The sequence below is a fragment of the Toxotes jaculatrix genome, chromosome 18, assembly GCF_017976425.1.
Source record: "Toxotes jaculatrix isolate fToxJac2 chromosome 18, fToxJac2.pri, whole genome shotgun sequence".
Classification (NCBI taxonomy): domain Eukaryota; kingdom Metazoa; phylum Chordata; class Actinopteri; family Toxotidae; genus Toxotes; species Toxotes jaculatrix.
In genome coordinates, this window is record NC_054411.1 from 9467679 (window position 1) to 9489652 (window position 21974).

Sequence of the window (21974 nt, forward strand, 5' to 3'; positions counted from 1 at the left end):
CCTTTGCAGAGAACGCTGAAGTGTGAAGATGAAGTGTTCAAATTGTGGCCATAATATTTTGGAGAAGAGAGCCAAGTTCTGCAGTGAGTGTGGCCAGAAGCTGTCTGTCCCACCCGCAAACGCACAGGGTGAGTAGATTCATTTAGAAATTTGGTTTAGTACAACAAATTTGCGTACAGAGTTTGATTAATAGGGTCCATATAATGTCCAGAATATAATTCCAAACATAAAACATATGAGGTCTACTGTGCATTAATACTGGCAGTGTGCTAAAGATAAAATGCATGTTAGTCTATGGAAATATGTACTACTGTTACTACAACCAGCTGTGTAGTTATCATTTAGTCTGAAAGTCATAGTGGTTTTCCACACATGTATTTGGCTGTTATTTGATCATAAACATTTTTAATCCAGATGCAGAAAGTCAGCCCAAATCCTTGGTAGCAGACTTGAAAGACACAACTGAGAAATCAGTGTCACAAAATGTCCCACCTGAGGACAGCAAAGAATCCCATAAATTACCCAAACGACCTAATGAAGAGACCATCATCAACCCAAAGAAAAAGGTGAGTGTAACTGTTACATCCCCTTTGTGATATATGTGGAAAACAGAGACAGTAACACAATAACCAAAGGATTTGAAGGAGTCAGAGTACAGAGGAAAATGAGGGTGATTTATTTTCAGCTCTTCTCAATGCTTACAAATCTAATCTAAACACACACACAGGCATTTTGCCCCTGCCTGGCACAAAACACTAACTGCCACTGTATTGCCTTGCCTTTCAGTTTTTAGCATGGGGATCATCTTGCATCACAGTAACAAGTGTTTCTGTAATTTTGTGGTTAGGCTAAACAACAGAAACTTCTACCTAAAACTACGTCCTCCAAAATGATCATGAAGTTGAAACAGCTGTTAACTTGAAGCAGCAAAAGATGATTCCTTGTCCATTATCTCTTATAAATATGTCAAAGTTTGTTCTACCTACCCAGTTGAAGGCTGGGACATACTCACTGAAAACAAATGTTAAAAAGACAAGCTATCCAACAATTCTACTAATCATGTCATAATCATTTTAATACTGATGCTCTACCCTCTGGTCTTCATAGAAAAAAAAGAAGAGGAAGAACAAAAAGAAGAAAGATGGCAATGTGTTGTCAGACCAGGATCAAAGCCTCTCTGACCTGTCATACGTCTTTGTGGGTGACAACCAGAGGAAGAGGACGCAGGGCGAAATGGACTCTTCTGACAGTGAAAGCTCAAACAATGCAATGGATGAAACACCAGACTCACTCCAAGATGAGTTCTGCTCAATGGACAGCCAGCCTAGTTCCACAGCAGCTGCACCATCAGCAGGCACACAAGAAACTCAGTGTGAAAAGACTGCTACCCCAGTAGAGGCACATACAGCGAGTCAGGCAGAGGAAGCTCCAGGTAACTGCAATGAGGAAGAGAGCAATGCACAAAAATCAACTCACGATCAGACACTCAAGACAGCACCAGCTGACACTCCGACTCAACATCCCACCTCCGAGGACAGCAAGAGTATGACTCCTCAGTCAGGTTCAGGTTCAGGTAAAGGAACGAAGGCCACTAACCCTAAAGATCAAAAGACTGACAGGAAAGACTCAAAGAAAGGCACAGTCACCACTAAACAACCTACACTGGACCAGAATGCTAATGTGGAACCAAATGTGAGACAGACGGGACAAACCAAACAGAAGGGAAAGAGTCAGCAGGTCCAGAAACAGAAGCAGACTGTGGCAACTGAACAAAAGATGGTTTTTGGCCCTCAAACGTCATCAAAGGTAATGCTGACTAAAATGCATGAAAAGTTATCATTACTGACAAAGGGAAACCTACATTTTTTTCATTTAGTGTAGACATAGTTTAAGGTGTATATTTAGCATACATATTCCATACATATTTCATGCTCCATACGCAGACTGACAACATAGGCTCCAGTGTGGACCCGGAGGTAGAGGACATGGTGGTTCAGCAGTCTGGAGACGGGCAGGACTCGACTCCAGCACAAACCTCAGATGGAGAGAAGGGAACTAAAGATGCCAGTGAGGATAACACTGAATCCAGCACCCTAGCTGGCCCACCACCCAAAAGGTGATGAAGTTCTCCCAGATGGTTGTGCGCATTACCTTTAGATCACCTTTGCCAGTTTTATTTCTGTGTGTTATATTTACCATATTTTTATATTTCTTTATTTTTGCTTTTTCAGGCTGATCAGGAACCAGACCATTGCTGCACGTGACAGACTCACAATTTACTTCCATGCTGTTCTCTCAAAGGATTTCAGTTTTAATCCAGAAGAAGATCATATCTTCATTAGGATTGGGTCTCCCCTAGGGACATGGGAGGAAAATGCAGCTGAGCTGTTTGTGACCAGGTACTTATTCTAAAATAAATACTGTTCAAGTTCAGATGGTGGCCAACTGCTATAAATCCAGCTAAGCTTTGTTTGTCAGCACCCAACCTACCCCCATCCCCAGTGCCTCACACACTCACCTTTTACACTTTGTATGTTTTACTTTCTTTTTCTTTTCACACAGGGATTTTGGAGATCATGGTTTTCTTGTTGAGGGCAGCCTGGCAACAATCAAAAGTAAAGCTGTATCTGAATCAATACCGTACAAATATATTGTCTATAAAAAGGGCAAATACGAGTTTGAGTTCATATACAAATTGGATTCTGCGCACAAAATTACCAACAGATGTTTGTTTGTGAAGTCCCACCTCCTCAGTGAAGAAGGTAAATGCAAACTTCACTCAGGCCATTTATAGGTACATCCACCTGCTTGATGACAGAATTTGAATACAATATTCAGATTATTACTCTGAAATTTCTGTCCTATGTCTTTTTTGTAAAAGGGGACTGGCATCAGTATGACGACATCATCTGTGCCCAGCCATCAAAGAACATGCTCAAACGCTTTAAAGACCAACTGAAGAACATTAAAGATTCCATCTGGCCTGAACAAAGGAAGAACCTGATTCAAGGCAGAGAGATTGCAGGGAATATTATGCTGGAGACCATATTTGATATTCTCAGGAGCTGGAGTGATACCAATTTGAGAAGTTTTCAGATCCAACTGAATCAGTTCTTTCAGGTTTATGGGGAACCTTTTGTTTATGAGGAGACGCAAAAGAAATGGTACTCCTTAAACTACGGAAAAGATGATGTAAGTTCATAATCTTCACACAGTATAAGTATACATTGTCTAGGAACACCCAGGTAAGGTGGTCTGGAATTACATCTCTTTCTCTCTCTGATTTCTTAGGTGAGGAAGATGCTAAAGGAGTTCATGCTGACAAACATAATTCCTCAGTTGCTGAGGGATGGAGATGGGAAGATGCCCTACATTCAGGACCGCTTGAGGGCAGCTGTGATCGTTCTCTGTGTATGTAAACAGTATGTTATCGTACTACCTGATGCTGAGCTTCGTCGGCTCTGCACTGCGCTGTGCCTGCCCAAACTAAACAAAGAAGATTTCCTTCAGTACTGGGCAGATTTTTCAAAGGATGCCTCTGTTCTGAAAAAGTACGTACCTAATCTTTTTAATAATACAGTAATTATCAGTAAATTGAAATGACAGCCATCATGAACCAAGTAAAAAGAGTAACAACTTGCTGTTTATAGTTGTTCTAATGATTAATTATAAGACGCTTATAAAATGATCTTTGTTGTAGTCTGCCAGAAAACTTGGTGTCTCTGATAAAAGCTGTGAAATCAGCGGGAATGCCTCAATGGATTCTGGCACTACCACTCCTCCACCTCGTCAGAGGCACCACAAAGCCCTTTCAAGTGCCGTCTTCTGGAAACTTGAAGTACGGCCCATCTTGGGCAGGTTTGCAAGGCCTTGAAATTGGTGCCTCAACATCATACATTAACAGTCAACAGAAGACGTAAGAGTCTCCCTAACTTTGCTAATGTTTGTTTTATGCCTGCCCACAAACATCTTTCAGTACACTTATGTGGAAACAGATGGGTGTTACTGTGCACTTTTTGTTTGCTCTCGTTTTCAGGGATCTGGTGAATGTCATGAAAAGCCACAGTTACTTGATGGAGGTGGATCCACTTTTGGTGCGATCCTGCTTGTACCTGATGTCAATCGATGAACTGGTGAGGTGTATCAACAACTTTAACACTGAGCTTTTGGACGTGCTTCATGTTTTCACTAACAAAGTTCCTCAGGATATTACCTCCAGCAACGTCCAGGTGAAGTGGAAATATTAGATGAAAATAATAAATTTCTGGGTTATAGCACATATCAGTAAAATAATTAATGCTCTTGGATTTCTGTTTTACAGATAGTATCTGACATTCTCTCACATATCCAAGGGACACTCATTGAAGAAAAATACAGGTGATTTGCGCTTCTAAATTTAGCTGATTTTCTATTAAATTGTAAGAGCATGAAGCCACAGACAGAGACAGGCAATTTCTATTTGCTGGAAGACTGTCACTGTCTAGACAGTTCACATTTTAAGAATTGTGTTTTGCCTTTTCCATGTTCTTGTTACATGTTTGTCCAATTTGGTCCTTTAATCTTCAATTCTTCTTTTTGTTCATCATAGTTATTTTACTGAGGCTTATAGGAGAGAGTGCCTGGCAACAGCAGTGAAACTCTTAGAGAAGATCTGCAAAGGAGTCAAACCAGGATCATACACCCAGGACTTCCCTGATGTTCCTGTAGCCTGCATGAATCTGGTTGCATCAGTCTCAGACTTTGTTCACAGTAAAAAGCTGCAGGTATGTGGAGTGAATCGTGTGAACAAGCTCTTACCATCTCAACCAGAATTCTTGCTAATCTCTGCTAATACTGTACTAATAATTTTCACTTAGGAGACTCAAGAAGGGGACAAGGAGCAGAAATATGCAAAAGACATGGTGATCTCTCAGGCAATGAGCATTATGAGAGACTGGATCAGTCGGTCCTTCAGACAGAGTTTGCTCAACAGATCATTTATGCACCAAATTAGAGCCACAGAGGAGACTGAAGTGAGCATTTTTGTTCTATTTTTAAATAAAACACAAAATATTCAGCAGATTCTCACAACCCATCGCTGGGAGAGAAAACTAGTAAATGGTTCCTTTGTTGGTTGTGTTTTACAGATGTGGAACAACATTATCTCAATCCACTTCAAAGATGAAGACTGCACAAAAGAGTGGAGACAGACGTTCACAATGGATTTTGAGGGCAAGTACAAACAGGTATGTGACGCATGATTCCAGCTGATTTATTGTAAAAAAAAAAACAAAAAAACATATATATATTTTTTTTTTATTATTATTATTATTTTTTTTATCATAAAATATTCAATACATTTTATGTGTGTGTGATTTTAGGAATCTGCTCTGGATCAAGTTGAGTTCTACTGCACAAAGATTGAGGAACTCAGTCGTTCCCATCCACATGTTGCTGCCAGTATTGAGAAGTGTGCTCTTGAGGCTGTTACATCTTTGTGCCAGGTATGACTTCTCATTCACTTTTAACATTTACATACATTAGTGGCACCGTTTATGACATTCCTGGCCATGTTTAAGAACAATACCAGCATTGTCCTACAGCCAAAAATAGGAGAATTATGAATAAAATCAGCTAAAATCACATTCACAATAATTTAAAAAAATAGAAATAAAAGAAGCTACATGAGTCTCAGGTTCACTGCATCTATCTAAAATATGCACAGTAATGCTAATTGCTGTTTTACCTTGTGCAGACCAAGTCTGAGGGCAAACTGTTTGAGAGGTTGGAGATAAACTGGAAATTTGGGAAGCTCATCTCCACCATTATCCAGAAATCCTGGCCAAGGGACCATCAAGGAAACTATCAGGAAGATGAAGAAGTGGTCCTTCAGCACCTCCTCTCCTGGACTGCCGCCAAAGACATTTTCCAACTATATGGTATCTCCACAGCAAAAGAGAAACCATTAAAACATGCTCATCTGAAGCAAAAATTCTGTAGGGTGGGGAGGTAGAAGGTGATAGTGGAAAAAAGAGTGACACCCTGCCATGATCTCAAATTTATAGGAGCAAACAACTTCTAAGAGGCCTCAGTTTATGACTTTATGGCAGAAGTCAAGCAAAGTAAGCACTGCTGTTGTTTTAGATAAGACACTGACCTGTAATTTCTGTCATTGCAGGCGGAGAAGAAAAGCTGTTTGAGAATCTCTCTCTAGATGCCAGGGACAGGCTTGCTATAGCCATTTCATCCTTCACAGCCATCCGCCATCAACTGGTCCAAGGAGATATTAAGATCAGCCTGCTCAATATCATTATGAAGAGGAGAGACGCCTTCTTAAAACTGCTCAAAATTGGTAATAACAGTTTGATTGTCATCAAACAGTTCTCAAGAAATTTGTCCAGCATTTAATAAAGAGTAACCCCAGAAGATGCTGATCGTATATGATAGTGTGCACTGGCCTCGTGGACATATTTAGCTTTGTGTGTGTCATTTGATATTGACAGATTGCCTCTCTGAGAATGAGCAATACAAAGATAATGCCAAAATGAGGAGGCTGTTACAGTGGAGACAAGATGAAGTGAAAGCTGTGTACCATGAGAAGGAGCTTGTGGAAATCTTCTTAACAATGAGCCACAAACTTAAGGAACATATGACAGGTATGGTGGTTGTATCATTCTGTTTGGTTTTATCCAAATGTTGCCACAAATTTAACATCTGCTCATTCAATTCCTATGATAGTTGATGTTGCCGACATGGAAGAGAGACAAAAGGTCAACATTGAGATCATGCCCCTGAACCATTTCATGGAGGTTCATCAGTTTGATCAAATGCCCTCTCAGATGTCTGGTGTTGTCACCTACTTCAATCTGGATGAAGAAATCAGAGAAATGGCAGAGGTCCTGTACACCTTCAAAGACAGTTATATATTCAAAGTGTGTTGGGAGCAACGTGCCAAACTCCTAGCCACTGAAGAAATGGAAGAAGACGATCCTGATGAACAAGAAGTAGTGGACATTATGGCAACACCGGAAACTATACACAATGACATTTTCGTGCATTGCTATGATGATTACAAAAACATCTACACCTGTCTGAAGAACGGCAGTATAAGGCTTGAAGAGGTCAACCAGCTCTTCAAAGTGTACAGGGGCAAGTATGAAGAGCTTGCACAGGACCTGGACATCATGTGCAGAGTTGATAAATCAAACGACAAACAGTGGATCCACAGCAGGGTTCAACAGATCGAGCAGTATCATGAGCTTCATCTAGCTGTGGCTTCAGCTCAAATCATCATGATGGTCAAAGAGACACTTGGTCTTAAGGGGGACTTCAGGGTTCTGAAGACTCTCACAGAAGCTGTGAGTAACCTTGTTTGAACTTTGTACTTTGTATTGTATATATCCAAAACTCAAGTGAAACTCTACCAGGCTACAAACCTTCTGCTGCGCACCAGTTATTTTACGTTACTGTGTTTGAAATGTGTACAGAGAGAATGTCCTGATAACAACAGCACAGAAATGATAATAATACTGTCTCTTACAAATGATGATGATGAGGAGGTGATGAATGGCTCTGAGTTATGTCAACTCTTGACTTCCCTCTCTCAGAGTGAAGCAGACTTTCAAAAAGAGCAGCTCAGTCGGATTGACAATGACTTGATGCAGGCAAAGAAGGTTCTGGTGGACATCACTGAGCCCCGCAGACTGTGCCTGAAGGAGCTGGGACTCAGAGGACACTTTGTAAAATGGGTGAAGGATGCACTTGAAGGTAAAAATAGCTATCCATTCTAGTCACAACATAAAATTAATTATAATACTTGTTCAAGCAAATTAGTTTAGACATGTTATTAATGTTTTTTAGATATCAATGAGTTGAAGGTGTTCGTTGACCTGGCTTCCATCTCTGCGGGAGAGAATGACATGGAAGTGGATCGTGTCGCTTGCTTCCATGATGCGGTCCTTGGCTACTCTTCAGTGCTTTATGAGCTCAAACCAGACTCTGGTTTTCCTGCCTTCAAAGAAGTGCTTGAGAAGCTCTGGAGGGCTTTGGAGAATGACAGCAACCTACCGAAAAAACTGGTAAGAGGATGCCTTGCAAAACTACTGCATCTACTACTACTTCTACAACATAAATTTACTGATAAATAAAGTTAAAAAAGAGTTGAAAGTATTTGTACATTTGGAGGCAGCAATAGAACATATGTGAAAATAACTGAAAAAAATGAAATATAAATATATTCCAGCCTTTGATATGATGATGATCCTGAATTCTTTGATAATAGATAAAACAAACTGTCAGTATCATACTGTGCAGTCAGGGTACTTAGGTTTAGCCCTAATGTTATTAAACAGAAAATGAATGTTACACAGCACATTTAAAAATAGTATCCTCTCTTGTAGCGGGACAGTGCACGTCATTTGGAATGGCTGAAGACCGTGAAGGACAGTCATGGGTCAGTGGAGCTGTCGTCTCTCTCGTTAGCATCAACCATCAACAACAAGGGTATCTACCTCATCAGCGCACAAGGTGTAAAAATGGTAAATAACAAAATTAGAGATAATGGCATCACTATGGCCATTCAGCATAGAGGTTAACGCTGAGAACGAAGTTCCTTCAAAATCTGCGTTCCTGTTTTTCAATCTAGTTGAGTCTTGACACTGCCCTGAAGCTGCAGATTCCAGAGGAGCATGAAGAGGGTCAGCAGATGCGCTGCTATTCTCTCGAGGACCTCCGGGAGCTGCAGAACAAACTCATGCTTATGTCTGGGAAAGGGGATCAAGGAAAGAATGAAGTTGATCACTTTTCAGAGGTATATTGAAATGTTTCCCTTTTATTTGAATAACACTGTGCAGCATGGAGGCTGAAATGCTGCTACTAAGAACATCACTCCTTCTGCCACTATTGTTACATGTATTACTGATAATAATTGCTATAATGATAAGAAATATTTTGTACATAGTTTTATAGCTCTGAATGTTAATCGGTTTTCTAAATATACTGAAATACGAAAATGTATAAGTAGTTGCATCTGATACAGACTGGGCTTTTTATTTATTTTTCAGGTTTTTGCCAGTGTTCAAAGACTAGCTGAGGCATTCATTGCCCTCTATGCTGCTGGGAATCCTCTGTTCAGATGCTGGGAAGCGCAAATCAACTGCTGCTTGACAAGCAAGGAACCTAGCATAATAATGGACTTCAACCTGGGCAGTGTTCTCAGTGCTGTCATCGTGGAGGGCAGCATAGAGGAGCAACTCCCTGACCTTTGCAGGAAAATGGAGAAATGCCTGGACTACTGGATGGATTTTGTAGACAAACAGAGATCCCAACATTACTATCTGAACTACTATACAGCCGAGCAGATTGTCTACCTGTGCAGTAACCTGACACAGCAAAATGTGACCAATGTGGAGGACCAAGCTCTCATGATGCTGTCTTTTGTCAGGCCAAATTGCACATCCTCAGACTTAAGGCAAGCATGGCATGCACGCCAGTATGAGATCCTCACCAAACCACAAGAGCGAAATGAAGACATTGAGTTTCAGACTTTTGTTGTGGTGCGAAGAAATGAGCAAGGAGACCCAGACTTCACCAGCGAACTGGATCCCCTGCCAAATCTTGTGGAACAAACAAATGGTTTGCAAAAATTTGATCTGATATGGAATGCTTACATGCAAGACATGAAGAATTTTCTCCCCCACATTCTTGATATAATAAGTCTTGGACGACTGTTGGAACTGCTGGCTAACAGAACAGACGGTAGTGAAGAAGATGATAGTGAAGCAGACATTTCTGATGATAACAATGGGAATTTAATATGGAGGCAGCTGCCTCAAGGCCTGACCACTGGAAATCCCAACCTCATCATTTGCCCGCACGATGAGGTCCTGACATCTTGCATCTCCATTTACATGAGTAGTGAAATCGAGACACTTCCCACCTATGATGAAGTCCTCCTGTGCAACTCCTCAACGCCATATGAACAGGTGGAGCTATTCCTCAGGCGCTGTCTCAGCACAGGCTATAGGGGACAGAAAATATACTGTCTCCTATATGGAGATCTGCTCACCTATGATGTGAGCTCTAAACTTGAGAACTTTTTCAAGCGAATGCAAATGCAGAGCAAGAAGGACTACAGATTTGTTATCATCTGCAGCTCGGAAAGAGAGCATGCTTACCTTCCATCAGCCTTCAGCCAGTACAGATTGCACATGGTTCCCCAGGAACCACTGGCGAGGATCCAGAGGTACCTCCACAAACACTATGTTGTCCCAGCAGAGCAGTGCAGTGCTGCAGCTGCATTCAGAGACCGACTGTGTGTTGGTGTCGTGTCATCCAAAAGGGCTGGTGTTGGTGTGTATATATGCAATAATCTAATTCAAATTAACTGATTCCACTAACGGTGTCTCGTAAGCTTATTGAGATGTGCCATAATGGCTTTTTTTTTTTAAATTGCAGGTAAATCTCTCTACATCAAGAGGCTGTATGAAAAACTGAAGCACTCAACCAAAAAGCCATCAGGGATGAAGTGCATTCGCTTGATTGAACCTAATGTTGATGAGAATGTCGTCCTTCAATCTCTGTTGGAGAGCCCCGAGACTCAAGAACTCACTATGTTCCATTTCGACATCACATCTTCGGTAATAATGAGTCTTAGGTTAATGTTTAGCTTTATGTTTAGAGTAAAATACCCTTTTTATTGAGTTTGGACAACTTACATATAGTGTTAATGGATTGTGTTTTTGGTGTGTAAAAAGGTGCAGAAAGGCCTCCATGAGTTTCTTTTCAAACTGTTGATTCTGCGCTATTTGATGGATTCTGAGGGAAAGATGTGGAAGTGCAGCAACAAGCATCTGTACGTCATGGAGATTTTAGAGCCAACTCTCAAGTCAACCAGAAGTGCTTCACGGCAGGTAAGAATTCTTACAAGTTTTGCACTTACACTACTCATTTGTCATCTGATTATAAACCTTTGCTGAGCTCCGGGTATCTTTTCTTGTCTTTTTTTCTCATAGGCTCAAACTGTGAACAGCACATTCATAGACGTGTTCCCAAATGTTTTCTGCCGCCCACCCAAAGAGGTGCTAATGCTAGAGATGAGAAAGCAAGAAGATCCTACTATTGTGAGTGCTGATGACCCATTGATGGATGATGGAGAATTCAGGAGTGCAGCCTTTCAGCGGCCATATCAGTATCTCACACGGTTTCATAACCATGTTGATCTTGATGTGTTCACATATCATGGTATTGAAGGGTCACACGTGGAATGTCTTCAGATGCTTCTCATGTACTGTGGTATAATGGACCCATCCTGGGCAGAACTGAGAAATTTTGCATGGTTCCTTAACCTTCAGCTGCAAGACTGTGAGACATCTGTTTTTTGTGATTCCACTTTCACTGGAGACACGCTAACTGGATTCAAAACGTTTGTGGTGGACTTCATGATTCTGATGGCAAAGGACTTTGCCACTCCGTCACTCAGCATCTCTGATCAGAGTTCTGGCAGGCCGCAGATGGACCTGACTGGTATCAGAGATGAAGACTTGGCTCCTTTTCTGATCAGAAAGAGATGGGAAACAGAACCACATCCATATATCTTCTTTAATGATGACCATGTGTCCATGACCTTCATTGGTTTCCATCTTCAGCCCAATGAACACAACTCTGTCGATGCCATTGAGCCTACCTCCGGAAGGGTGATTAAAAAGGATGTCATGACAAGGGCATTGTATGAAGGCCTAATGCTACAGAGAGTCCCTTTCAACATCGACTTTGATCACCTACCAAGGGGGGAGAAAATAGAGCGAATCTGCAATGTTCTTGGTATACAGTGGCCTCTTGACCCTGATGAAACATATGAGCTTACAACTGACAACATACTGAAGATGCTGGCAATCCATATGCGGTTCAGGTGTGGTATCCCTGTCATTATCATGGGCGAGACAGGGTGTGGTAAGACCAGACTCATCAAATTCCTTTGCGAGCTGCGGAGGAGTGGAGTGGCTTCTCAGAACATGAAGCTGGTCAAAGTGCACGGAGGGACAACTTCGGAGATGATTTACAACAAAGTCAGAGAGGCAGAAGACATTGCTTCTATTAACAAGCAAGACTATGGATTTGACTCTGTTCTCTTCTTTGATGAGGCCAACACTACCGAGGCCATCAGCAGTATCAAGGAGATCCTCTGTGACAAGACAGTCAAGGGAGAAAGTTTGATACCCCACTGTGGACTGCAGATTATTGCAGCATGCAATCCTTATCGAAAGCACACAGATGAGATGATTCAGAGGTTAGAATCTGCTGGCCTTGGTTACAGAGTACAGTCTGAAGAGACAGATGAAAAGCTTGGATCTATCCCTCTCCGCCAGCTAGTGTACAGAGTTCAAGCATTGCCACCAAGCATGATCCCTCTGGTGTGGGACTTTGGGCAGTTAAATGATCACACAGAGAAAATATACATCCAGCAGATTGTGCAAAGAGTGGTGGAAAACAAAGAAATTGATCAAAGTTACATCAAGCAGATCACTGATGTCCTTTCAGCCTCTCAGAAGTATATGAGGACAAGAAACGACGAATGCAGCTTTGTCAGCCTGAGAGATGTAGAACGCTGTATGCAGGCCTTTGTTTGGTTCTATGTTCACCACGTCACATTTTTCACAGATCTTGAAGAGTTTGAGAGCAAACAAAATGCAGACAAAAATGAAAGACATCACAGGCAGTCCGAGGTCAGGGACCCTGTTCTCTGGTCTCTCATCATGGCAATTGGAGTGTGCTACCATGCCTGCCTAGAAAACAAGGATAAATACAGACAGAAAATCAGCAAAAGTCTACCAGCAGCATACAGCCCAGCAAGAGTAATGCAGGAAATCTCACTCATGCAGGATTTACTTTTGAGTGGCGTGCCAATGGGGGATACTATTGCAAGAAACAGTGCTCTCAAAGAGAATGTCTTCATGATGGTTCTCTGCATTGAGCTAAGAATCCCCCTGTTCTTAGTTGGAAAACCTGGAAGTTCAAAATCTCTGTCTAAAACTCTGGTGGCAGATGCAATGCAGGGCCAAGCTTCTCATTCTGACCTCTACAAAAGACTGAAACAGATCCATTTGGTGTCCTTCCAGTGCAGCCCTCACTCAACACCAGAAGGCATCATTAATACATTCAAGCAATGCGGACGCTTTCAGGAAGGAAAGAATCTGGATGAGTACATTTCAGTTGTAGTTCTTGATGAGATTGGACTGGCTGAGGACTCTCCAAAGATGCCACTGAAAACCCTTCACCCACTGCTAGAAGAGGGATGCATTGATGATGAGCCGCTGCCACACAAAAAGGTTGGATTTATTGGTATCTCCAACTGGGCTTTAGATCCTGCAAAGATGAACAGAGGCATTTTTGTCTCCCGCGGTGACCCCGATGAGAGGGAACTGATCGAGAGTGCCAAAGGCATATGCTCATCTGATGCAATGGTTTTGGAAAAGGTCAGAGATTTCTTCCAGCCCTTTGCACGAGCCTACTTGAACATCTGCCGCAAACAAGGCAAAGGATTTTTCGGCCTACGTGACTATTACAGCTTGATTAAGATGATTTTTGCAGTTGCCAAGTCTTCTCAGCGGAAGCCCACAGCAGAGGAAACTGCAAAGGCAGTGTTGAGAAATTTCAGTGGCAAGGATGATGTGGATGCAGTTACTGTGTTTACCAAAAGACTACAGATTGCACCCAACCTGGAGAACATCAGTGCCATTGAGTTTGTGAGAGAAAACATTCAGGCAGTTGGACAGGAAGAAGAATGTCGGTACTTGCTGGTGTTAACAAAAAACTATGCAGCCCTACAGATCCTGCAGCAGACCTTCTTTTCAGAAACTGTTCAACCAGAAATAATCTTTGGATCCAGCTTCCCAAAAGACCAAGAGTATACCCAAATTTGTCGCAACATTAACAGAGTAAAGATCTGCATGGAGACAGGTCAAACAGTTGTCCTCCTTAACTTGCAGAACCTCTATGAAAGTCTCTACGATGCTCTCAACCAGTACTATGTCTGCCTGGGAGGACAGAAGTATGTTGACCTTGGACTGGGAACCCACCGTGTGAAATGCAGGGTGCATGAAGACTTTCGGCTAATTGTCATTGAGGAAAGAGAGGTGGTCTACAAACAGTTCCCAATACCTCTGATCAACAGGCTGGAGAAACACTACCTGGACATCCACAATGTCCTCAAAGCTGAGCAGAAGAGGATGGTGGATGAATTGGAGAATTGGGTGCGACTTTTTGTGTCTCTCAGCAGTCAACACCTAGCAGTGGCTCAGGCGTACAAGTACCAACCCCCAGACGTCTTCATTGGCTACCACTCAGACACGTGTGCTTCTGTAATTCTTCAAGTAATAGAGAAACAAAAGGACAGCTTGGAAATTTCAGATCCTGAGAGGAGATTACTTGACGAAGCCAAACTCATACTGCTCAAATGTGCTACACCGGACTCAGTGGTGCGGTTGGACTGCACAAGCCTTCCCAAAGTGGAGAGTGAACATCTGGCCAGGGTGTACTTTGAAGAGCAGAATAACAGCTGTTTGGCTGACTACATACTTGCTCACACAAGGCAGGAACCAGATTGCAGCGCCTCCTTCACAGAGGTACCTCTAAAGTTGTCATACAGTACCACATTTGGAAATATCCTTCAGCTGTAAGTCCTTTTTAGGGTCTCATTAATTATTATTTTAAACCACAGGTGACAACATTCTCCAGACTTTTGACAGCATCTGACTTGGAACCACTGCAGCAAATGTTGCATAGTGTTGAGCTTCTCTCACTCCAGCAGTTTGACACAGAGCACTCCTTCCTGAAGAAGATCAGGTTTGTTTAGATATTGTGGATTGTATCATTTTATACTTCATAACAATTATGACCCATTAATCTCAGATTTGTTAGTATTATCAATAATCATTTACTATTATCTTGTATGTTTAATAAACATTGATGAATTATTAGCCTTGTTAGAATATGAAACTCCTGTGATTTTTAAGAATGATCTTTGTCTAAAGATCCAATCCCTGTTTTCTTGTAGGAATTTCCTCACTGCTGAAAATGGAGACGGTTACACTGGACCCCGCAACAAGATCCTCATCATTCAGTGTGATTTTGATGAAACCTCTCACAGTGCCAATCTTATTGCATCTGCAAAGTAGGTCCAACACTCCTTGTATGTGTAAAATACCTGGCAATAAAGTGTTTCTGATATTTCCTCTCTTTTGGGTGTGCACCAACATATGGTTTTGCCATATTGAGTTTTGCTCAATGTTCATTTTTAGGTACTCCTCCATAAATGAAATCAACAAAATAACTCAGGAGAGCATGGGAAGCAAGGCGTTTGTCTACTTCATCACCAGACTACCAAGAATGGAAGGGGGTACTTCCTACGTTGGCTTTCATGGAGGTAAGGCTAATACAACTTGTGAAATTCTTTAAAATCTTTGTTACAATTTTTTTTTTGTCACATTGTTTGAAAAATATAGGATAATCTGAGATATTTTGATATATACAGGACCCTGGAGATCAGTTCACATTGATGACCTCAGACGGTCAAAAGACATTGTTTCAGACATCAAAGCCTTGCAAAACATGACAATCAGTCAAATGTTTGAAACAAGGAGTCAGCCTGAGGGTAAGTGGTTGATGAGTAATATCCTCTACATACAGTTTCGTCACAGTAAAACCACGTATGGCATTAAATTACAATTTTCTTTTGCACAGCCATGGAGGTGGATGATATGTACACAGAGGATAAACAGGAGGAAGCAGAGTTAGAGGAAAGTGTGAGTACATATATTTCAAACATTTTCTGTTGTGGGTTAAACACATTTTTTTTTCTTAAACAGAAATTTATAACACTGGACAAATATGCATCAGTTTGTGAGAAAAGCTTGTACTGCGCACACTGTTGTTTGACAACAACGACATGCCATTTAATTCTGGGTTACTCATGAGACTATTTTTGACCAGCGTGTCCTCCTGTTGCAGGGCCAGGACAATGTTCTGGACACTACAGCATTGCTGCGGAGCTGTGTACAAAGTGCCGTGGGCATGCTGAGGGACCAGGTGGAAAGTGGCCTCCGCAGTACTCGGAGAGTTGAGATCCTACTGACTCTCCTCAGCGACAATGATGAAATAAAAGGTACTGACAATAGCTTTTTTCAGTATAAGGTTTTAACTTTCTTTTACAGCATTTGCGTTGCTCATCATGTTATTGAACTCTTGTCAGGTGAATTTCTACAAACTGTGAAAAATCATCTTCACTCATTGCTGGTGATGCATGATGGAAACATCCTCTCATCCATCAAAAGCAACTGGGTCATTAAGGAGGCCTCAAACATTGATGCCTTGCAAGAAGGAGGCACCTTCCGGTGAGCGCTTCAGCCACAGAAAACAAAATTTTGACTTTTTCCTTTAAAGATATGGTTCTATGTTTTTGGACAGCACTCTTAACCTTCTTTGGGATCATGACAGGCACACCTTGTGGAAGCGTGTTCAAGCTGTGGTTGTCCCCCTCTTGGCACAACTGGTTTCAGTCATTGACCGCGATGGAAACTTGGATATCCTGCTAGACAGAGACTGCGGTGAATCTGTTAAGAGGCTGTGGTTGGATATCTTCAGTAATGATAAGCTTCTAGAGATCCCACACCTGACACTGGACCACATGTAAGTCATGGAATATTGTATTTTGCATAAAGGATACTCTTCTTACTAATCAAATTTATAATATTGGTGACTTTGCATATTTGCATATTTAAACTTTTTGCCTTCTGTTCTCTTTACTCTTCTTTTGCCACAGCTCTGAGCAAAGAACAATCCTTGTACAAAATTACATTGCCCACAACAAGAACATGAGCTGTAGCATGCCCTTCAGCTGGAGGATCAAGGACTACCTGGAGGAACTCTGGGTTCATGCGCTTCAACATGAAGGTAATGGCCTGTTATCAAGTACTGTCCATAACTGATATGCCACTAGTGAGTGTTGAGCCTTTTTGCTCTTACTCTGAATTCATGTATCTGTTAGGTCACACTCAACGAGAGTTTGATGAGTTCTTTTGGAAGACACCGCTGGGACGATACATTGCAAAAGCAGACCCAGAGATGCAGACAGAGTTTTTTCACCGCTACATTCAGGATTTTATCTCCATGACAATGAACGTGACATGTCAGGAAGATCTGCAGGTAGTTTTTTTTATAATACTAGAAGTCCTTAAATTTAAAAGCCATAACTGTCTGATGATGTGTGCATTTATATACTAATGCACATTATCTGCTTTTCCAGCTCCTATGTCGTGCCTTGAATTGTTGTGTCAATGAGCTGCGGTTGCGGCTCGATCACACTGAAAAAGTGGCATCTCTTCCATGGGTCCATGCTGCTTATCATGAGTTCAAAAACCGGCTGCAGAACCTCTCCAGGATGATCTGCATTGAGCCGCAGGTGACCCAGGACCTCATAAGGAATCCTCATGACAGAGACGAGGTCGAACTGGTGAGCCTCTTAAGACTATTTTAGAATTATAAATAATACTTTTTCAACTTTTTCTTTTCCCAAAGTTTTTGAATTTGAAATGTGTGGTTTTGACTTCAAGATTAAATTGTTTAGTGATTAATTATTTATGCTACCCCTTTAGTGGTGTGTATTGGTCATATTCCCTTTGTTTCCAAGGTATTCGATGTGTATGCTGCTTTTGCGTGTGTGGAGTACCTTGAGCCTGGAGTCCTGGACACAGATGCCCAAAGAGAAGCCTGGCTCAAGAAGGTAAAAAAACTCCAGGTTCCCATTGAGTTGATCTGCTCAGAGGACAGCGTAAGACGCTATGGAGAGAGGAGCAAGACAATTGTATGCAGGGTCCAGTAAGTAAACTTTGTTCAACTTTTCCCAGATTTTCCAAATTGTGCTGAAGATGAGGTTTCTAGGTCATTTTTAGATGGCCATTAAATGCTAGCTGTATTGACTTGGTTGTTTGTCTTTCTTTGTTCTTAGAGCTGGATGGAATCGGATATTTTCTCTCTCTCTATTTGTGGAGCACATTTTGTTTGGCATTGAGGAGGTGGAGAAGAAGCTGGCACCTCTAGTTTTGGAGCATACGAAAGGACTTAGCCAGGTTGGTCTGGGTTCTTTGCACTAAGTGTACTGCATTTTCACAAGATGAATTCTGTGAATTGTCATAAAACTGCCTCCATGCATAATAAAATGTATTGCCTCTGCTCCCCCTTCAAGATACTGGAAAAAAATTCAGACCTCAAAACTCAGCAGTCATTTGAAGCCGTTATTGGTTTGCTCAAAACCTGCAAAGATGGAGCTGTTGAATGCATATTCAGGTAGAAATGCAGTTTTCTAACTTCTGCATTTTATCAGAATCTCTGCTGTTGCACTTTGCCTCCACCCTAGGTCTTCACCGCTTGTTTATATTTTGTTTAGGTTTGGTCTCACAATGTGCCCAGTGTGTATGGGAGACCCCCAAGATCCGCTCTGCCTCCCATGTGAACACATCTACTGTGTGGCCTGTATCAAACGATGGTTGGGCCCCGGTCAGATGTACTGTCCGCTCTGCATGCAGCCAGTTGAAGACGACTTCTCCATGGTTCCTTCAGATTCCATAAAGTTAGTAATTGCATGTGGATTAAAACAAAATAAACTCATTTTAATTTGGTCTGTTATAAAAGGTAAAAAAAATGATGTGGTCTCCACACGCACATATTTGTGTGTACTATAATTTGATATACCGTGTGCTGCTATCAGTTCCTTGATAGGATCTAGATAACCTCCTGCTGTGAGAACCTGTAATAAAACCTATAACTTTTGTGGGTGTTTTTTTGTTTGTTTCTTTTTTTGTGTAGGATCCTCATTGGCCAACATGCTCAATTCAGGAAGCAGTGCAATGATTTCTTCATAGACCTTGTGTCTACGGTGTGTTTCAAGGACAACTCTCCCCCCTGTTCAGCTGTCATACTTCATTTGCTGTCATTTCTCATGGTGGAGGCCAACACTGTTCCCATTCTTGGAGGTAGGACACTCTTCTAAGCCCCGGTCACGTGTGTCTATATACACAGCCATGTCTCAGATATTTTGTCAGTTCATCATCTCTTTTTGTTTTTTTTTTTTGGCAGGTAATCGACAAATTCTGACAAAGGTGCTCTCTCCATTTGATGACTCCGTGGATAAAAATCCAGTGATTCGGTCAGTAGTACTCAAACTCCTGCTGAAGTACAGGTGAGGCCCTACGGTTGCTCTACGCTTTTAACATTTTTAGCTGCGTTTCTCAGTTTTTAATAAATTGTGCTGTTTTTCAAGCTTTGATAAGGTCAAAGGTTACCTGCAGAGCCATCTGGAGGCAGTTGAGCAGAGCAACATCTTGGAGCACACGGACAAAACTGAACTCTACTGCTTGTACATTAACTGTCTGGAGGTACACAAGAGTCCAACATTTGAATGTGGATTGCATTGTTTTATATTTTAATACAGCTTGTTTTCACTGGGTGTTTTCAATTATGACCTTTTTTTATTTCTCTAGGATTCCATGTTTGAGAGGTTGCAGTTCAGGTCCATTGCAGACCAGCAGGTGTGTCTGCAAGATGAAAGTGCCTTCCTGACTGACTACCTGCAATCACATGGTCAGTCTGCTGAAACAGCCACGGTAGAGTACCTGCAGCAGGTGGCCAGAGTGCGTATGGACCTGGGCATGGCCGCTAGCCTCGTCGTGAGAAAACTGAGAGCCAATGGTGTGTAACTGGGATCAAACATAGTTTTAGTTTCTCACATAAACTCATCGTGTGTCAACACATTTGTAATTTGTCTTTCAGAGTGTGTTCATTTTTCCCACATTATTCTTCTTTCTGTTGTTAATCTCAAACCAGAGTCCCAGAAAGGTGGCCACAGTTTTACCACATCCTTCCTGACCAGTGTGATGAACTTGTGCAAGCACAGTGGAAACGACTGGTATCGTGTCTACTTGATCCGTAAGATCTGCAGCCAACATGGAGTGGATTTTGTTATGAAACTCCGCGAAGGGGATCAGATGCACTGGCTCTTCCCTGAAGAAGCTCTGCAAGAGGTTTAGTAATCCACAGTGTGATTTTCAGTGTCACTGCCTAAATGAAAGCAAAGTCCGTAATTAATTAATTATTGTGGCTCAATTTTCATTTCACCCAGAGTGAAGAAGCCACCAAAATAGACCAGTATCTTGTGTGTGGGGAAGACTACAAGACTATCAGAAATGCCCTTGCAAGGGGGTTGTTGGAAAGCAAAGTGGATGGACTGGATGAGACTTGTGAGGTAATGCTGCATTGCTTTTTTGTTGGCACCTCACCATCTGGTCTGGACTTTGTTTTTGTATTGGTGTTTATATGGGTGTCTTGTTGGTCTTTTGCTTTGCCTTTGTAGGGCTGCCGATGCTTGCCACAGTGGAAAACAGTTTATCTTCTGTTGGCACTGTACAGAGAAGTCACCACTCTCTACAGAGAAGCCAATGCTAGCTTCCATCCTAAGCCTGAGGTAGGTCCTTACACTAAAACCCAGTGATTATCTGTCTTATTTGTTTACACCTGTTTGAATTCATGTGTGTATATGACCACAAAGAAACTGTTTTTATCTTCCTCTTAGCAAACTCTGCTGTTGTTTGTTTAGTGGGACCATGAACTGCACCATCTAATATATACAAACATGAAACATAAGAATAAGAAGAACTGCAGTGTGAACTATATGTGTGTGTTTGTATGCATGTATGTATCTTTGTGTCTACAGCAACTACAAGCCCTGACGACCTACATCGAGACCTCTAAATTCCTTGGTAGCCCAGAGGTGAAGGCCTTTGCTGTGGCTCTGGTGACCAACCAGCTTGGGCTGTTGGCTGTTCGTCCGGGGGCTTCTAGTGCCCAGTGTGTGTTGGTGGACTTAACGATTCACCTCTCTGCTGTCTTGCTCTGTGGGAACCAGGGGATCTTAGCTCCCCTCCAGCAACTGGCAAAGGCACCTGCCAACATGCAGGTATGTGTAATGTAAGGTGCTTTTTAGTGTTGCCAGATTTTTTTTCTTTGAAGTGAACTGAATGCTTTGCATGTTGGTACAGGCCGCCTTCTTGCCCACCATGCCAGAGGATATGTTAGCAGTGGCTCAGCAAGCTCTGGGACAGTTGCAGTGGTACTGTAAGTAATGAACAAAACAATTATACTCTGCATGTAATATGAAGTATGTCAGTTGAAGATGCTATACAGTCATGTCAAATACCTTCAGAGTCATTTCTGATTTTTTCTTACCATAGATTGTCCAAATCGTCACCTCTGCACCATTGGAGAGGTATGTTCTGTCTGACTCGTAATGAGCTTGAGAGTCTCTTTTTTGTGGCGTTTTGTTTTTTGTTTTTTGTTTTCTTATTTTTAATGGCTTTTTGGCCTCCTGTTCCTTTTCTCTAGTGTGGTCGGCCCATGGAAAAAAGTCGTTGTTTGGACTGTGGTGTTGAGATTGGAGGATTGGACCATATGCCTGTGCAGGGATTTCAAGCTGTTCCCTTGCAGTATGTGGCCTATAAGTTTACAATTCAGGAAGGAAAATATAACAAAGAAGAGTGTTAATTATTGCACATTTTATTATTGTTTGTATTTATTTTTGCTTTGTCTTCTGACAGGGGTGACCGTACCCAGATGGGCCACATCCTCGGTGACCCAGGTCGCAGGGATAAACCAGACATGCTGGACACAAAGAGCCTTTCCCCATTTCCGTTCACCGCTGTGCGCATGCTCACTCACATGGCCATGTTGATCGGTGCCTGCAATGACCCACAGGTAGCTTGGAAAAAATGATAAGTACAGTTTTCCCCTGCAGTGTCTTCTTGACTGGTTGAAGGGTAACTTGCAGGAGACATCACTTGTGTGCTAAAAACAGACTCCATCTCACTATAATGACAGAGGACTGTTGATATCCTCCTGTTGGCATTAAAGAGTACAGGTTATAGTTGGTCATCCGCTGTGTTTTTGCTTTT

The 21974-nt window shown here is 41.9% G+C and overlaps 1 protein-coding gene across 2 annotated transcripts in view; it reads left to right on the top strand.

Moving 5' to 3' along the window:
• The window catches only part of rnf213a (ring finger protein 213a), a 29521-nt gene that overhangs the window by 1871 nt on the left and 5676 nt on the right, over positions 1-21974 (top strand). The window contains exons 2-55 of one of the 2 annotated variants that reach the window (XM_041063486.1): positions 10-128; positions 415-566; positions 1108-1806; positions 1944-2116; positions 2232-2399; positions 2563-2762; positions 2882-3192; positions 3292-3551; positions 3701-3916; positions 4037-4229; positions 4322-4377; positions 4589-4763; positions 4857-5012; positions 5127-5225; positions 5361-5483; positions 5735-5918; positions 6158-6331; positions 6483-6635; positions 6718-7337; positions 7587-7746; positions 7840-8057; positions 8379-8516; positions 8624-8788; positions 9042-10329; positions 10435-10616; positions 10734-10889; positions 10992-14600; positions 14696-14820; positions 15032-15148; positions 15276-15400; positions 15509-15628; positions 15718-15779; positions 15985-16138; positions 16226-16367; positions 16471-16662; positions 16796-16926; positions 17021-17178; positions 17279-17485; positions 17663-17850; positions 17981-18101; positions 18218-18318; positions 18419-18601; positions 18838-19004; positions 19108-19210; positions 19292-19406; positions 19512-19719; positions 19855-20051; positions 20150-20272; positions 20381-20491; positions 20741-20983; positions 21066-21141; positions 21258-21292; positions 21409-21509; positions 21621-21777. In XM_041063486.1, the coding sequence (XP_040919420.1) occupies positions 29-128; positions 415-566; positions 1108-1806; positions 1944-2116; positions 2232-2399; positions 2563-2762; positions 2882-3192; positions 3292-3551; positions 3701-3916; positions 4037-4229; positions 4322-4377; positions 4589-4763; positions 4857-5012; positions 5127-5225; positions 5361-5483; positions 5735-5918; positions 6158-6331; positions 6483-6635; positions 6718-7337; positions 7587-7746; positions 7840-8057; positions 8379-8516; positions 8624-8788; positions 9042-10329; positions 10435-10616; positions 10734-10889; positions 10992-14600; positions 14696-14820; positions 15032-15148; positions 15276-15400; positions 15509-15628; positions 15718-15779; positions 15985-16138; positions 16226-16367; positions 16471-16662; positions 16796-16926; positions 17021-17178; positions 17279-17485; positions 17663-17850; positions 17981-18101; positions 18218-18318; positions 18419-18601; positions 18838-19004; positions 19108-19210; positions 19292-19406; positions 19512-19719; positions 19855-20051; positions 20150-20272; positions 20381-20491; positions 20741-20983; positions 21066-21141; positions 21258-21292; positions 21409-21509; positions 21621-21777 (13890 nt within the window). In that variant the 5' untranslated portion in view covers positions 10-28. Of the gene's footprint in view, positions 1-9; positions 129-414; positions 571-1107; positions 1807-1943; positions 2117-2231; positions 2400-2562; positions 2763-2881; positions 3193-3291; positions 3552-3700; positions 3917-4036; positions 4230-4321; positions 4378-4588; positions 4764-4856; positions 5013-5126; positions 5226-5360; positions 5484-5734; positions 5919-6157; positions 6332-6482; positions 6636-6717; positions 7338-7586; positions 7747-7839; positions 8058-8378; positions 8517-8623; positions 8789-9041; positions 10330-10434; positions 10617-10733; positions 10890-10991; positions 14601-14695; positions 14821-15031; positions 15149-15275; positions 15401-15508; positions 15629-15717; positions 15780-15984; positions 16139-16225; positions 16368-16470; positions 16663-16795; positions 16927-17020; positions 17179-17278; positions 17486-17662; positions 17851-17980; positions 18102-18217; positions 18319-18418; positions 18602-18837; positions 19005-19107; positions 19211-19291; positions 19407-19511; positions 19720-19854; positions 20052-20149; positions 20273-20380; positions 20492-20740; positions 20984-21065; positions 21142-21257; positions 21293-21408; positions 21510-21620; positions 21778-21974 lie in introns of those variants that run through there. The other variant, XM_041063487.1, reaches the window with a different exon arrangement.